General features: G+C 44.8%; 1 protein-coding gene across 1 annotated transcript in view; it reads left to right on the forward strand.

Annotated features, from left to right (window-relative positions):
* The first annotated feature begins 2903 nt into the window (after positions 1–2903).
* RYR3 (ryanodine receptor 3) overlaps positions 2904–17608 on the forward strand; it is a 566641-nt gene continuing 551936 nt past the window's right edge. The window contains exon 1 of the mRNA XM_063652550.1: positions 2904–3202. Within this exon, the coding sequence (XP_063508620.1) occupies positions 3152–3202 (51 nt within the window). The 5' untranslated portion in view covers positions 2904–3151. The remainder of the gene's footprint in view (positions 3203–17608) is intronic.

Raw genomic sequence — 17608 nt, forward strand, 5'->3', positions numbered from 1 at the left:
ACGGAAAAGTATGGAGATTGTTTTACTCCAAGTAAGAGGAGATTGTGTGACTCCTTTTACTAGATGTATGAATTTAGACAAGTAACTTACAATTAGTTTATTCTCTCCCAGTCTTAATGAGTGAACTAGTAGCAAAACAAGTATCAAAGCACAGTGTCTGAACTACTATGTATCTATACCTATATGACTACAGCATCATTATTGGTGCATCTCTGGGAAATCTTAGAGAATGGAAGGAGTACCAATAGATTTCAAATAGAAGTAAATGTCCACCTTCCCCAGTTTACAGTCTGAAACAACAGCCTGAGACTCTTTTATAAGCTGAGCTCCAGAACAATCTTAGATTTTGATAATTAAACAGCTTACTTTTGGGCACTCTAAAGGAACACAAAGACCATCAGGAATCCAAGTGGATGCACCAATGGTGTTACAGAACTCCATTCTTATTTCTTTTGTGGTAGGGTTATTTGACTGATATGGGAGGTGGTGTCCCCGGTTACATATCTGTATTTCAGTAAAGTATGTAAAAAAGGCATTTGTAGTAGCCCTATGAACAAGAAGAAATTTGGGCTGCAAAATAATATATTTATGTAGGTTATTTTTTAATTATAACATCTATTTTAGGTTCAAGGGTACATGTGTAGGTTTGTTACATAAGTAAACTGCATGTCATGGAGGTTTGGTGTACAGATTATTTTGTCACCCAGGTAATAAGCATAGTACTCAATAGATATTATTTTTCTCACTTAGGTAAGTTCTTGATCATTAAATAAGCATAATCAAAAGTATGAAAGTTAATCCAACAGGGCCTCTATTAGTATTCTGAAGGTATGCCATATTAAGCATAATCAAAAGTATGAAAGTGAATCCAAGAGGGCCTCTATTAGTATTCTGAAGGTATGCCATATCACAGGTTAGTAATAATTAGCACCTTGCATGGCATACTCTAGCTTTAAAAATACCTTAAAGGTTCACATATAGAGACATCAATACATGATTGGGTATTACAATTGGAAGGAAAACACACATACACACACACACACACACACACACACACACATTTTTTTGAGACAGAGTCTCATTCTTGTTGCCCAGGCTGGAGTGCAATGGCACGATCTCGGCTCACCGCAATCTCCACCTCCTGGGTTCAAGCGATTCTCCTGCCTCAGCCTCCCAAGTAGCTGGGATTACAGGCATATGCCACCACGCCCGGCTAATTTTGTTTTGTTTTGTTAGTAGAAATGGGGTTTCTCCATGTTGGTCAGGCTGGTCTCGAACTCCCGACCTCAGGTGATCCACCCGCCTTGGCCTCTCAAAGTGTTGAGATTATAGGCGTGAGCCACTGTGCCCACAGGTACTCAAGCACTTGCACGTGATCAAGATGGAGAAGAGCTGACTTTTGCAGTTCACGTGGGAGGAAAAAAAGTAAATCTAGAAATTCTAGTTAACTCCAAACACAGTGAGTGTCATTGGTGTTTCTCCAAAAGCCAATCCAATATTAGGCTGCACATAAAGACTGTCCAAAACAAGGACGGAGAGCACAACAATTCAGGAAGAAGACAACCTGGAATGCTTATATGGCCATCAAAGATGACATAGGCTCTGGAAACTATACTACAGGGAAAGTTGGGGGTAAGAAGAACCTTTAGCCAGAAGAAAAGAGTGGATGGTGGGCCATACAGGCAAGCATGGCAGATGCCTTCTAAGAGGTGAAGGGCCACAATGTACAGATGGTTTGACTGGTTCTAGGCGGGTTAGAGAAGAGGCACAAGGCCCAAGCTGCAGCCTAGAAGGTAGCAGTTTGAGTACAATACAAGAAAAAAAATTTTTCTTTGCATTTCTGATGTTTATCAGAACACGTGGGACGGAAGCTCAGGAAAGAGATCTTAAGGTAGCATCAAGAGATAGGTCGTCCACAAGGAGGCGGTATATGAAGCTGTGAAATGGCTTGGGGTTTCCAGTGTCTTCCACCACCATCAGCCCAGAATTACCACCTTCCCAGTCGCACTTCCTCCTAAATCGACATCTCTGGTGCCTTTTGCCTTGAACAGTCTCTTGCCTCGGAGCTTCTCGGCCATCAAACAGAAGGGGGCACCCTGCACCGTCAGTCAAGGCAAGGACCAATCTGGCAATCCCCAACCATGGAAAAGGACCTAAGGCTGGGTGGGATGTAGGAACCTTCCAGGACCTGGAAGGGAAATTCCTGTAACTACTCTCTACTCCCTTTAGAGTCCACAGGGCTGGAACTCTAAATGCAGAATAAGGTTAGGGGTGGGCAGAGAGGAAGGGTTGTGATGCCACCTGACTTCCAGATTGAGGATGGCACAGGATCCCCCAGAAGCTCCCTGGGGTACAGAAGTCACAGCAACCCTGGACAATCCAGGGGTTTGGTAAAGTGTACTTACCAATTTTGAAGAGGGGAAGGGGTTCTCTTAAGGTGTAGAAAGGACTATCCAGGGAGTTGCAAACTTTGTTGTAAGTGGACAATCACCCTCGCTCCTCACTGCACCGTTTTCTCCTTGCCCAACAAGGCACGCGGGTCCTAGCAAGGTATTCGAGTCCAAATCTCTCTCTCTCTCTGTCACACACACACACACACACACACACGCAAAGTGGGCAAAGCGAGCAAAGCGAGAGGGTTGGTACCCAGTCTGGGCGCGCTAGAGCTAAGCAACTGGCCTTTGTTTGTGAATTGGAGCAGTTTAGGGGACATCCTCCGGTCGCCGCGGGGCGCGCGCCTCCGCTGAGTGTGCGGTGCGGTGCCCAGCGGTGCGGGGGAGGCTCCACCGCGCCAGCCCAGGGCCCCCGCACCGCCCCCGCCGGCTCGACGCGCCCGGCGTTGCGCTCTCCACGGAGCGGGCGGCCTCAGCGCACTTGGCTGGGGCGAGAGGCGAGAGGGGTGGGCGGACTGCTTGGTTGGCGTTGGCGCTCTGCAGTGCAGTGGAGTGTTAGCCCAGCTCCCTATATGGTCGGGGATTAGCTTGGCGCTGCTGAGGCTGAGGCTGAGCCAGGAGCCGGAGGAGGAGGTGGAGGACGAGGACGAGAAGGAGGAGGAGGAGAAAGAGCGCAGCAGCAGTCAGCGCACGCCGAGCGGCTGCCGGGGGAAGCAGAGGCGCCGGAGGCTGGGGGCACCGCCGACGCCTCGGGAGCCATGGCCGAAGCGGGAGAAGGAGGCGAGGACGAGATCCAGTTTCTGAGGACTGTGAGTCTCCGCGGCGGGGGCGAGGCCGTGGGCAGGTGGGGAGGAGCGCGGAGCGCGGCGAGGAGGGGCTGGCTGCGCTGCGCCGCGGTGCCGGATGCCCGGTGCCGGGCGCTTTCTCCGCACCCGCGGGCTGCAGAGGCGGACCGGCCACCTACCCGCGGGGCCGCGAGGGGCTGCGTGGGAAGGGGCACCATCTCCTGCCTCTCCCTTGTTCCCCTACCGCCACCCCTGCCCCAGGCCCTCCACCTAGGATCGCTCGCTCTCCAGGCAACTTGCTACTTGGTCTGAAACCCTTGATGCCCAAACTTCAGCCGGGGTTTGTTCGCGGTTGTCCTGACCCAGAAGATCGGCGTTGGAAGCCCTCGCCCCGGGGTCGGCCCTCTGACACCTCCACACTCCACGCCAGCCCCATTCCTCTTCCAAGGCGCCCCCACGCATCGGGGAACCGCCGGGAAGGAGCCAGCGGGGCAGGGGGGAGCGTGGGGAGCTGGGTCGGAGAAGCGGACGCGGGCGCTTGGTCCTAGCCCTGGGATCGCTCGGAGGGGAATTCACCCAGCGCTGCCCCTCTCGTGTTAAGCCCCACGCCGGCAACTGCTGCTGGAGCCTGACTTGACTGACTGCCTGCCGTGTGTTCCAGAGCTGTGGCTTCTGCTCCCGGCTCCCGCGAGCCCCGCAGGACAGGGAAACCCCAGTCAGTGGCTCCGCGTCACTCAGGTCCCCTCCTTGGCACCTGAGGGCGCTGCTCCGTCCCAGATTTGGGGGTGAGGGGGCGAAGTCTGTTGCAGCCACACCAGCCTTGCCCTATAGGAGATAATACAAAGACTTTCAAGGTGGACGGCCACCCGGAGGGGTTGGGGCATTGGGGATGCATCCTAGCGCTGATTTCAGCCAAGTGACCTTGAGCAAGTCGCATAATCCGCCCTACTCAGCCTCAGTTTCCTCATGTGTAAAATAAAATGTAACCAGCTTTTCAGGGTGATAAGGATTAAATGATACCGTGAATGTCATAATGTTTTGTAAACAGCAAATTGCTCTGTAAATCTGTAATTTTATATGCGCTGCCTTGCTCTCAGGAATTAGAATGAAATTCTTTCTTTCCCTCTCTCACTCCCCTTTAAGGGTGCCCCCTCCCCCATGACCTGGTCTTCGAAGATCACAACTTACCTCTTGTCCATCTTCTGAACCACTCTCCTCCTGTTGAAGTGCTTCCTTCCAATTCACTTCAGTTTCTCTTCCAAACATGGTTCTTTTGTCAAAGCTGGGACTTGGGTCTTATTTGGTGGGGGGGGGGGGGGGCGGTATGGAAGTACCTATCGCCCTGTTGCTACTACTGAGAGGCTAGAGTAGTCATCTCTTCATCCTTGGTCTGACCTGCAGACCCAGACTCCATTCTCATCTCTCACACTGCATACAAGATGGCCCCACAGTTGCAACTCATGACAACCCTATTGTTGTAAAGCTGCCTGCCCCTCAAAGCTCCATCAAATCCTTTGGTTGTCCCTCTGACAGGTGTCTTTAGTAGTGGATGGGTGGCAGCTCAGGTTTTTTCTGACTTGTGTCCTCCATGATCAGTCATTTCTTCTGCTTATTATTAATGATCTTCTAGGCATTATTGCTTGAAAAAATTATCTTCAGACAGGGTCAATGTTGAATAGATGTCCCAGGGAGCTGAGGCTTAGGAAGATGGTGGTTTTCGTGAGATCCTTATGCTTTTCTCTTGGCTTCTGAGCCATCTTCTCTGACTTTTCCTCTCCATCTGGCATTGTAAGTGTTTTTTGTTTTTGTTTGTTTTTGGTACACCTGTAGCCAAGGTTTATTATAGTAGTGGTCCTTAAGTTTTGTGTCCTGGGCTTCCTGTGATCAGAGCTGGTGGACCTCTTTTAAAGTACACCCATGACAGCCGGTGAGGTTCAAGGACCCAGGTTCAGAACCCCTGTTGCAGAGAACTGCATATCAGTTATGGCTTAGAGCAAGTGATGGTGGTAACCATGGGGGCAGTGACTCCAAATGTGGCATTATTGATTCTTTTCCTTCTAGTTATCACCTTATGTATTTTTTAAGGTGTGTTCCTCATTTCTTCACCCTATGAGGCACCTTAACATCTTTGTTTTTAGCTCACTGGGAAGGAAGTAGGTGATGAAACTGAAGCACAGGAAATCCAGTGACTTGAACATAGCTGTTGACAAGTTATTGGTAATTTTCATTATACAATGCTAAATTACATTCCCGCTAGAGCCTGGCATTGAGCGTTACGCCAGATGTTATATATAGTCTTAAGAATATACTTAAGAACATAAGAGGAGTACTGCAGCTTTCTGAGCTTGGCATCCTCCTTCTTCATCTGTGAATTCGACAAAATGAGTTATTGGAATCCAATAGCCATAGCTGTTGATCTCTGCACAAAATTTTGACTTTAGGGTGGTTGGGAGCACCAGGCTTGTGCTAGCAGTGGGATTTTTCTCTCCTCTGGGTATGTCTGGGTTAGGGAAGCTATTTTACTTTGAACTCACTCAGTGACCTTTGCCTTAGGCTTTCTTTCTCCTTCCCAGACAACACCTTTAAAAGCACTTTGGCAGTGTGTTAGTCATATATAATGCTTCCTCACATCGACAAGGTCCTGGATGAGAAAGTGACTGATACTCACATCGACAAGGTCCTGGATGAGAAAGTGACTGATACGGGACCATGGAATAGAATAATATCTTTGTAACCATCAACTTTAAAGGATTGCCATCCCAGAGAGCAGAAGCTTTTAACCTACTTACAAAAAAAGACCATACAATAGCATTATGCCAAGGATCCTGATCAAATTGTTAGTGGTTGTAGTGTCATGTTTGTTATAATAGTGCTCGAAATGAAAGCAGCTAGAACTATCGATAGCGTGAAATGAGCCAGAATTACTGCAGTAACCACTGTAGGTGTGTGTGGTGTGGCTTTAGACACTTATTTGTGGTAGTGTTTATTTTGGTTATGTCCTCTGATACATTTGGAAACCCACCCTCTCCTAAGTAGGGAACAAGACCTAAACAAGGGCTTTGGAAGCTTAAACACATGTTAACTAAATGCTACTGTACCCCAAGCCTTAAGGAGGCAGTCTAAAACTATATACCCTCTTCTGGCCTTCTGGAATCACTGACAGTCATGTATGCCAGTTAGAATCAGGCAGATAGACAGATAGAATCTTTAAGGCTAAAATTTTCCCTCCCACTGCTGTTGGCAGTGGCATCCTCCTCTCTTCCGATTGCTCTTGCTGACGTAGCCAGTGTCATTGACGTGGCTCTGAAGCTGCTCAGAAGCAGATAAACCTGCCAGCCGCTGATCTGAAAGCAAGAAGTTATGGTGAGAAGAGTGGCAATTACCCCATCTTCAGACAGTCGGTGGAGCAGCTGGCACCACATTCTGCTTTGAGAGTGCCAGGAGAAAACTTTTCTCTCCTACTTTTCCCCTTAGACTACAGTATCCATTTAAAAAACACAAAACAAAACAAAACTCTAATCCTTAGCTTATTGTTTTTAAAATATCACAGTCTTCTCCTTGCCAACTGCCTTTCCACCACAATGTTAATTGAAACAGAACTCAGAGCCAGGCGCGGTGGCTCACGCCTGTAATCCCAGCACTTTGGGAGGCTGAGGCGGGTGGATCACGAGGTCAGGAGATCGAGACCATCCTGGCTAACACGGTGAAACCCCGTCTCTACTAAAAATACAAAAAATTAGCCAGGCGTGGTGGTGGACGCCTGTAGTCCCAGCTGCTCGGGAGGCTGAGGTGGGAGAATGGCGTGAGCCTGGGAGGCGGAGCTTGCAGTGAGTCGAGATCACACCACTGGACTCCAGCCTGGGCGACAGAGCAAGACTCAGTCTCAAAACAAAACAAACAAACAAACAAAAAGAAACAGAATTCAGAGTGAGATAGACATTTGTTTGCATTAGTTTCAATTAAAGATTGGTCGTAGACAGCCTAATTTAGCCCTCCCCATAGAAAGTTGTCCTCCTTCATCTAAATTTGCAGCTCTCGAGGGATGAGAAAAGGCACTTGGGCTGAAAATCAAGGATTGCTCCCTTGTCTTGGGTTCCTGCCTACAGAGTGCCTAGGACAAATTCCTGAATTTGAGCTGCGGCACTCACGTGAGCTCATGTCTCTCGTCCCTCCCCAGAGTGCGTTGTCTTGGGTTGGAATGACAGTGAACTTGTACCTGGTGGTTTATGGATGCCTGCTTTCTTCTCTCTGCAGCAGGGTCCATTTACATAACAGCTGCATGAAGCCTGTGTTTTGGTAGATTTTCTTTAAGGAGATAAGGGAAAGGAGGTGGACACCTTCCTCCAGGCTCTGGGCGCTAGTGAGTAGCAATGGAGGTAGTGCTAAAATGAAGACCTCAGATACCCAGACATGCAGTGTGAGTTGTTGCAGAGCTGAACTGTAAGCTTTCCTGCTGAGTTATGTTTGAGGATTAAAATGACAAAACTCGGAATATTCCCACACTCTGGGCCTCCCAAGGTCACTTCAGGGCTTCCCATCTTCTCAGTCTCTCCTTCCTTCGCTTCTCAGAGCTGATCTGATTAAAGACCCATATCAGCTGAGCTGGACACACAATATCCCTTCCCTTCCAGGGAAACGTTCCCGGTCAGGTGAGAAGGAGGCTGGATCCTTTTTTCCAAAGCAATTAACTTGAATCAGAAAGGCCGCATCAGCAGTAGGGGGGTGGTGGCACATACCTTCTCTGCTAGGGCAAGATTGCCACGTCCGGGGTTGTCCTAAGGATTTTAAGCTGCTGAGCTCCTGGGAAGGAGGTGGTGATGACTGCAAACTTGGAAATATTTGGAATGCAATGTGGCCCACTGTATAAGGACTGAGGTCAAGGGATAGGTCTGCAGTTGAAGAATGTGTGTCTGACATCCGTGCATTTTTTTTTTCTTATGCTACTATGATTATTAAGCAAGGAATAATTATTAAATATGTTAAATAACATATTTCACAAGTGAAATTTTTAATTTCTAATACTGGTTTCTCCGGCTCCTTAGGGTTGATCTGAGGGCAAAAAAAAAAAAAATGGTGAAAAAGAAAAGAGTGGGAGAAATTTATCTGGAGAGAAAAATACTCTGATAATTATTTTTGAAGGATTTGTATTTAAATAAGGCATAGCTATCTGTGCTTATTTGCCTCTTTGCTTTGTGTTATTTTTACACCTTCATGGAAAGGAATCTTTATTTTATAATTCGACTTTTTCTTTACCTTACTACTTAAAGACTTTTTAACTTAGAAGCCATCAACTCCATCATCTTCTAATTGACTTGGCATTATTCTGAATGATCTTTACCAATCTCAAGTGCAGACCCAGGCGGTCCTAGGTCTTAAGAACCCAATACTTTAGCTAATTTCCCACGAGTTCATATCAGTATAAACCTTTCTAAATTAGATATGTTCTTTAAGCTACCCTTAATACAAGATTTATCCAGTAGGAGTGGGATGCTGTAATAATAATAATAAAAAAATGAGCTTAGAGGCAAGAATTCCTATTTTTAGGTCTAGATCACTATGACCTTCAAGGAGTCACATAAGAAAACTGAGGTTTCATTTTTCCCACTGTATGGAGATAGAACCTGCATTAACAGAAGTGTTGAGAGAGGCAATAGTCATTCCAAATGAGAGACCTGTTACCCCAAATGAGTGAATAAGTTGTGTTTCGTAGGATATTATCATTGTGTCTCTCCTGCACTAGGAAGTCGACCCTGCTTATCATCATATCCTGTTGGAAAACCAGCCCAGTTGCCCCCATCTCTAACGTGGTCTTTGTTGCGGGTCCTTCCCTCCATCCCAGAGCTGTTGGACAGCCTCCAGGGTTAGGCTCACCCTAGGATCTCTGGGCAATTACTTCACTAAAGCCAACTGCAACTATTCTTAAGCTATTTGATTAAAAGACTTGAGAAGTCAAGGCAGTGGGTGTGATAATCTTCAAAAGGCCAGGTAGGCTCCTCCCGGGATCCCAGCCACCAAACAGAACATTCAGAGTTATTTTTTGTCATCTCAGAAAATTACCAAAGCTACCGTTTCCCATAGGACCGTCTTTTCTTATTGAATCCCGTAGCTCTTCCTTTCATAGCTATCCTTCCTATTCCCCTTCCTGTTTCTTTTATGAGCCCATTTTTTCTTTCGCTCAAAGCATTGGGGACCTGCTTTCCTGTAAAACCAGAGCGGCTTTTCCTCCCAGGGATTCTGCTGCTTTAGTCATGTCTGCTCAGGGTGTTGGGGCCTTTGAAGAGTTCCTTTTGGCTGCACCCGGATGAAGCAGATGCTTCTAGGGTGGAGAGCCCAGCTAGTGGTGAGGCTGTAGGGCTACAGTTCTCCTTGGGGAGCCACACTGGGTCCTCCAGGCCCCGGGCTGGTGTCCTCTCAGCCATCTTCTTGTTTGGAAGCCAGTGGGGGTGTTTTAGGGACAAAGACATTTCCAGTCACTGCAGTTTCCTTTGGTTCAGTGAATTTTGCCATCATAGCACCTCTTCAATTCAGAGAGAGGGAAGAAAAAGTGCTGGCACCTCAGCCCTGATCCTGCCACAGGGATGAGCCTCTTGAGATGCCAAGATTTTTTTTCTCTCTCTTTGTGTCATTTCTGATTCCCGGTTGTTAGAAAACAAAGTTCAGATCATCTCTGAGACTGATTATGCAGTATTCCAGAATAAAAGAGCTATACCTCCTCTCCTCACATGCACTTCTCCCCTCCTCTGGCCTAGAGTACATTGCTGACTCTACAGTCATACACTGGGCTATTGTCCTTTGAGGTGGGACATAGCTTTACAAGGAGGAGGCATGGAGACACCAGGGCCTTCTTTTTTCACTTTCCACCTCCCTGTACAGTGAACTCCTCATTGATTTCAGGTCTCTCTGCTCCTGCACAGGATTGTCAATACTTGAGGAATCTTACTATTATTGGATTCAATGCCCAAGAAGAAGGAAAGCAAACACTCTATCCTAAAATCAGATTACAAAGAGATTCAGAAATTACACTCAACATGAGCTCTTCCCTCTGGGATGACAGCTGCTTGCTGCTGCTTACTTCAGAGTGCAAAGGAGGCAGAGAGAGCTCTGGAGACAGAGCTGCTGCTGCCTGTGCAGAATTGTACAGGCCATCAACAGTTTTTCTACTGAGTTCAGTTTGTAAGTGGTTTTATGCTATAGGAACCAGCCAGTGTTATGAGCAAGGCAGCACACCTGTTATAAAAGTGTAGAGATGAAAGTCTGGGTTGGTGTCAGTGTCACTGTGACCCTTGCAGATACCCAGAAGGATATCTTTCTCCTTGGTCTGTCTTTGGGATAAAGCACTGTCTCAAGAAATTCCCCCTATTAAAATGCTGAAATGCAAAGTTGTTAGCTCAGCAGGTACCATTAATGATTAACATCATTAACAGCTGAGCAGAGGCTATTCCTGAAGGAACAGGAATTGGATTGGAGAAAGATGAGAGCACATGGGAGCGTTGCTGAGAGGGGAAAGCCTGAGTAGGGCACTGCATTGGTGCTTGGGGAACCTTGAGTAGGAAATATACATCAAAGCACAGGAATCTGGGTTCTGGAGATGGTGGTTCAGACTCCATCTTTATTTAGACCTTTGAGCAGAGGAGAAGAAGGCTTGAGTTACCTGGGAGAAAGTGGCCAACCTTCAGGCATTCAGAAGAGCATTATTCACCATCAGGACTGGTGCTAATACATACTTTGTTTTAGATAATTCATAATCAGAGAAAGCAGTAAGATAAGGTGACTGTACATCAAAACGAGAACTAAGGTGCCTCCTTCCTGAAGTAGAAAAGCGTTTGAGAGACAAAACCTCATTATCAGTTATTGTATTCATTGACGCGTCACTCATACTAATCCCAAGCAAATGCTCCAGAGCCCCTGAAACCATTTCAAAGCAATTCCTATAGCAAAAAAGGGAAAGTGCTAAGGGGAGCTGCTTATCCCCTAACAGAGCAAATAGAAAAAGCTCTTACTGGAAGGTACAGGCATTGCACCCGACCAGTGACAGGTACTGGCATCAACTCTGAAAATTTCACAGTTGAGTTCTCTAATGGGGCTAGGCAGAGAGAGCTAGTCAGCGGGACTACAGGAAGGAATGGAAAGTTCTCTATCAATGGCGCACAGTGTGAGAAGTATTGATTTGAATCGTGGTGCTCTATACCATGGACCAGATCCAGACTGTAAATAATACTACGGCAGAAGGAGAGATCCCTTTGGCTACCACATCATATTGAACCAGAAGCCGAATCCAAGAGATCAGATCAAAATAGGGCAGCTGGTCTTGGAGTAGCATAAACCCCTCCTAAGTCCCTTCTCAGTCACCAAGGACACTTGGCTATTGTTCCAATTTAGGACAGTGGTTCTCCTCCAAGTAATCCTGTCTTCTGTCCAGGTTGGCTAGAAGAGAACAGTTCAAGAATAAACTATAGTGAGGTCTTGAACAGATCTCATCTCTTTGCAAGAGGCATTTTAGGAGAAAAATATAGCAAAGAACACACTAGTCAAATGATGGGTAAAGTCAGAGGTAAAGCGTTTGCTATATTTGGCAGCATTTCTATCGCCAGATGCCTGTGAGATTGCCTGCCCTTCCCAGGTCCTAGTTCAACCATTTGTAAAGGCATGGTAATAATTAATTATTACGTCTCAGAGATGTCCTGAAGAATCTCCACATTTCCTCCTGGAGAACTAGATATGTAAATCTGGAGAGAGTAGCTTGGAATAATAGTTGCCCTATTCCCTGAAAATGTTTCCGTCAGCCTAAAGTATGAGCCATACATTATGAACTCCAGGAACACAGGGGTCTTAAATTTGGTTTACGCCAAGTTCTCAGGTACCTATAGATTGGAAAATTCACAAATCTAAACACTTTGGGGTCAAGCAGGTAGCTAAATATGTAAATCAGGCTTTATTTGCAAATAGAGGCGGGCCTGATCTGTACGTTCAAATAAAAAAATTCTCAACACTTCCAGTCAAGCAAAACACATCTGCAGCAGGATTCTGAGCTGCCTACCAGTGTGCAGCTGCAAATGAGCACTCCGAATCTGTTTGAATGAAGGCACTCCCTAGAATGCATGAATATTTTCATGATAGGATCAGGCTCACAATACACATCCTGGTCCTTGGATAAAAATGTCAACCTTAAAGACAGTGTATCATTTGTCACAGGGTATAAAAGAGAGATTGGCAGGCAGACAGATTAATGGGCTTAATAAATGATAGGCTTTATCATCAAAATGAATTCAGATCTTGCTAGTCTTTAAAACACCCTTTAAAATTGTCATATGGATGTAGACATTATGAAATTTAAAGAAAGCAGGGTGTGCATTCAACATGTATTGACCAAATACTCTCCCCCCAGCCTTAAACAAGTTACTGGAAGTTACATAGATGAAAAAGACATCTTAATGTTTGTTGTTTTTGACAGCTCAGTGTCAAGAGGGAGCTCAGACTTACTTTGAGGTAGCAAGGATATCAGTCACTTCAGATGACTTTATAACAATTCATTTAACTTTTCCATTTTTCTATGGTACAAAAATTTTCCTGTTGAAAGGTATGACCTTGGGGAAGTTTCCTTACTTCTGTTCTTGTTTTCTCATGTTAAATGAGGGTCATAATAGTGCCTATCTGAGAGGATTGTTGCAAGGATTAAATGAGTTAATCCATGTGAGGTACTTGGAACAGTGCTCAACATATAGTAAATCCTCAATAAATATTATTTATTATTGTCTCAACAAAACAGTGTAAACATTGACATTAGTCACACTAGCTATTCCAAATGTCATTGCACAGTCATTTTATTGTTGGAAAGTACAAAGGGACAATCCCTTGGGATTATTCCATAGTCGTGATTCCTGGCATTCTGCTTAACTCTAAATATGAGCAGGCTTTGTGAATGGAAATGAGCCTGCAGTGTTCATGGCCTTGGGAGTACAGACTGGCAGGTCAGTTCTCTGAGTGTCTACTTTGCGAAGCCTCTTGATGCAAATGCTGATTGACTTTTCCCTGGGCAATTTTAAATTGCTCACGTCAATAGATGGGCAACATGATTTGGAGAATCCTCAACTACACAAAAATTCATCATCTTTGGTTTGGGGAGACATTTTTTACAACTTATGTCTTAAGTGTAGAAATTAACCTCTCTGGGAATTTACTGTATTTCTAATAACACAAGGTCATCCTGCTGTAAAGATCTGGCTTTTCATATCTAAGGATGCAAAACATGGACCTAAAGTAAAGCTTGATCCTTGCTACATACTTCACTGCCCTCTGCCCTGAGAGGTCCTGCTGGGGCAGTTGTCCAAGCCTCTGATTCTTACTCCCTCCTCTCTATCAAACCTTATTCCCATCCTTTTTCCCTCTGCTTTCTATGGTATTAAACTGGATCATATTGGTTATTTAACCCTATTAAGAATTGTCCTTCCCTGGTTGAGAGTAGATGTGTGTGAAGCTAAAATGCTGTGCTCCTTAAGTGACAGGTGTGTAGAAAGGCACATGGACAGGCTGATGGCACCTTGTTTTTGATTAGTTTGGATCACCCTAATTAGTTCTTCATTTCACTCAGAAAACTGGTCCCAATGACTGAAAGCTTAATTGGACTTAATAGATGGGAAATTTAATAATAATACAAAAAAAACTAAAGAAAGATTTCTTCAAATAATAGAGAATGGGTGGGCTTTTGATCTCCTGAAAGAAAGGAGAGTTCTTCTGGTGCTAAATCTGAGTGTTTCACTAACTAGCAATACATTTAACATTTTAAGTTGTAAATAGAAAAGTGAACTGTATGGATGAATTATTTCATTAATGCCAGCCTCAGTTTCCTAATCTATAGAAAGGTGAAAATTATAACTAATTCACAGAGAAGGGGTCAGGGTGAGAGGATCAGACCTGAGATTCTCCAGAGCAAGGCTCTATTTTATCATCATTTGCTGCTTCCTTCTCCCCAGCATCTAACTATGCCCAGCACTTGAGACTGCCCTCAGAAAGTACACTTTATAGAGTATAAAATGCTACGAAGATGTCACACATGCATCTTAGAACTTGGACAACATTGACATCTGATTACATATTATGTTAGGCCATTCTTGCGTTGCCATAAAGAAAGCTATGTCTGAGACTGGGCAATTTATAAAGGAAAGGGTTTAATTGGCACGTGGCTCTGCGGGCTGCCCAAGCATGGCACTGGCATCTGCTCGCCTTCTGGGGAGGCCTCCAGGAGCTTTTCAGCATAGTGAAAAGCAAAAGCAGAGCAAGCATGTCACATGGCCAGAGAAGGAGCAAGAGAGGGAGCGGCAAGGGGAGGTGCCACACACTTTTAAACAACTAGATTTCACAAGAACCCTCTCTGTGATGAGGACAGCACCAAGACATGAGAAATCCACACCCATGACCCAAACACCTCCTACAAGGGCCCACCACCAACACTGGGGATTACAATTCAACATGAGATTTGGCGGGGACATATAATCAAACTATATCCCATATATAGAGAGCCCACTATTCTAATTAAATACATTTTAGATCAAAGTTGCTCTGACTTATTCATTTTTGTACATAAATTTTATTATATTGGCTCATAATTAGGCATGATGGTATACAATTCACATAAATGACTACAATCTGTGTAAGTTTTGTCTATCCAGAACAACCTTTTTTCCATTGAATGTCCTAGTTCTCTCTTATTATCGATCTTAAAGTCGATGGTTTCTCTGGAACCACATCATTTTCAGGTCACCATTGTCACTGTGCTTATTGCAGCTCTACAAACATAAATGAGAAATTCAGAATTCACACTCTTGTCTACCTTACTGTAAGCTCTTAACCACTCTCTTGTCAGAGACTGTACATGATAGTGGTGCTGATACAGATGATACATTGTTCGACAAGAGAGTGGTTAAGAGCTTACAGTAAGGTAGACAAGAGTGTGAATTCTGAATTTCTCATTTATGTTTGTAGAGCTGCAATAAGCACAATGTCTGGCTTGTACTAGGCATATTTTCTCTTCTGTGCTATGATATATTATATGATATTTAATACATATATATATTTTTTTTCTTTGAGACAGAGTCTCCCTCTGTCCCCCAGGCTGGAGTGCAGTGGTGCGATCTCGGCTTACTGCAAGCTCCGCCTCCCAGGTTCACGCCATTCTCCTGCCTCAGCCTCCCAAGTAGCTGGGACTACAGGCACCCGCCACCATGCCTGGCTAACTTTTTTATATTTTTAGTAGAGACGGGGTTTCACCATGTTGGCCAGGATGGTCTTGATCTCCTGACCTCGTGATCCGCCCACCTCGGCCTCCCAAAGTGCTGGGATTACAGGCGTGAGCCATCGCGCCCGGCCTTAATACATATTTTAATGGCAAAGCCTACTCCCCAGTGGCTGAGGATTCTTCCTGCCAGAGCTCCAGCACCCATGCTCAGACTATACTTTGATGAGCCACCTGGGATCCTGAAGCAGCTGCTCTTCAATGATATGGGGGGGTGGAAGATGTACTTAAACTGTTTATTTACTACAATTTCTAAGTCAATTAATTGAGAAAAAAAAAAATCTAAATAGCTCTCCCACCTGTGCCCTGGAAGCCTTAGCCAAGTGAAAACCTGTGGGTGTGCATGCATTTGTACTTAATTTTCTAAACATGTGAAGGTTGCAGTCCAAGTCATGCTTTTAACTCAACCACAGCCTGTGCTTGACTCCCAGCTGTTTGGGAGGTGATAACTTTGACTGTCCCCTGGGCTTTGCTCTGGTCTCTGGCTGTGCTAAGTGCATGCCACTTGTTCACATCCTGGGGAGGCCTGTGGAATACACATAAGAGGGCACATAACTCACAAAGCTGGAAGAGGCTCCCGGATCTAGTCTGAACTGCCCAATTAAGTGCAGATTAAAAGGCAGGTTTATTGAGGTTTTGAAGTAAAGGAGAATTAGGGTTAACCTTTATCTAGCCCACAGGTTAGGTATAATATGTCACTGGGCAGGATATGACCCCTTGCCCAGACTTCTTTATCACCATATGACATGGTACATGGAATTCCTGACATTCAAGATACTCTTTTGGATTAAGGTTTTATCTCCAAGGCAAATATATTGTCTGGGGGTGGGAGGAGTGAATTTAGATGTTACTATACATCCTCTTGGATTATGATGTTATCTGTGGATAAAACTTTGGTCTGGTAATATGGCATTTGGGATATAAAGAATGACCACTAAGGCACTGGCAGATTCCACTCACAGTAGGTTACCCTGTATCTTCTGGGGAAATGGGGGAAGGAAGGGTACTCTTAAAAAGTGGCATCTTAAGGATAAGGAGTAGGAGCACAGAGTCCAAACATCACTAATGTCACCATTTTTATCCCAATCTTATTTTGTAGATGCTAATATCTTAGATAAAACTCAGTGCTTTCTATCAATAGAGGAGGGGTTCTAATGTTAAATGTTTCTTTCTTTACCACCTACCTTTCTTCATCCTTGGTGCTTGTCAACATCTAGCAAGCTATGTATGATACTGATTTATCCTGTTTGTCTCTCTCCTACTTTGCAAGCGTTCAGGGGCCAGAATTTTTGTTTTTTTCTTTGCTGTGTTCTTAGTACTAAGGATGGTGCTTAGCATATAGTAGGTCTGTGTAAAGAGTTGTTGAAAGAATTAGTAAATCCTCATCTGCTGCCCCTCCAGCCCAGGTGCTCACCTCACTCAACTCTCTGCTAAGTTCCCCTCTCTGTGCACTCATGGTTGGTGAGACTGAAGTATGTGTTGACACAAAGTTAAAAACCCAACCACATTATGGAATGATCCATTGGGGATCTGGGGACTAATGTCTCAGTTTCTGATCTCAGTGGCTTATAGGAAGCCAGCTTGTGAAGACTGAGAAATCAGGATGGCATGGACATCACATACGCATTTGCCTGATTCTCAGGACTAAACACACATATGGGATATTTCTAGATTCTTCTAAAAATGGAAAATAGATATAGGACAATTCTGTATTTATGGGACATATGTCTGCTCTACATATTATTGATACCAGTCTCATGACTGTTCATATTTTTGTTATTTCCTTGTGTTTGCAAACTGATGCTTGTTTGAGAAACTGAAGGTTATTTGATGTCAGTGTACCTTGGACAACATTTCTGTGTGCTTTTAAATCCTACAATCTGTACCAGATACAAACCAGTAACCACTCTATAGGACCCCTTTACTCCCATGAGATTCTTGAGCACCATCAACAGCAGATACCAGCCCCCTCCACTGGCATGTGTACTTGCCGATTAAGAGCATAAAGCCAGCCATCACTCATATCTAAAGATGAAGGGAAGACATTTTATTGACAGTTGAAGTTATTGAATGGTCCAATATTAATTTTTGTTTGGCTTTGAAATGTACTTTACTACTTTCATGTTGCTTAGCTTGTTTCT

Source organism: Pongo pygmaeus, chromosome 16 (assembly GCF_028885625.2).
Source record: "Pongo pygmaeus isolate AG05252 chromosome 16, NHGRI_mPonPyg2-v2.0_pri, whole genome shotgun sequence".
NCBI classification, from domain to species: domain Eukaryota; kingdom Metazoa; phylum Chordata; class Mammalia; order Primates; family Hominidae; genus Pongo; species Pongo pygmaeus.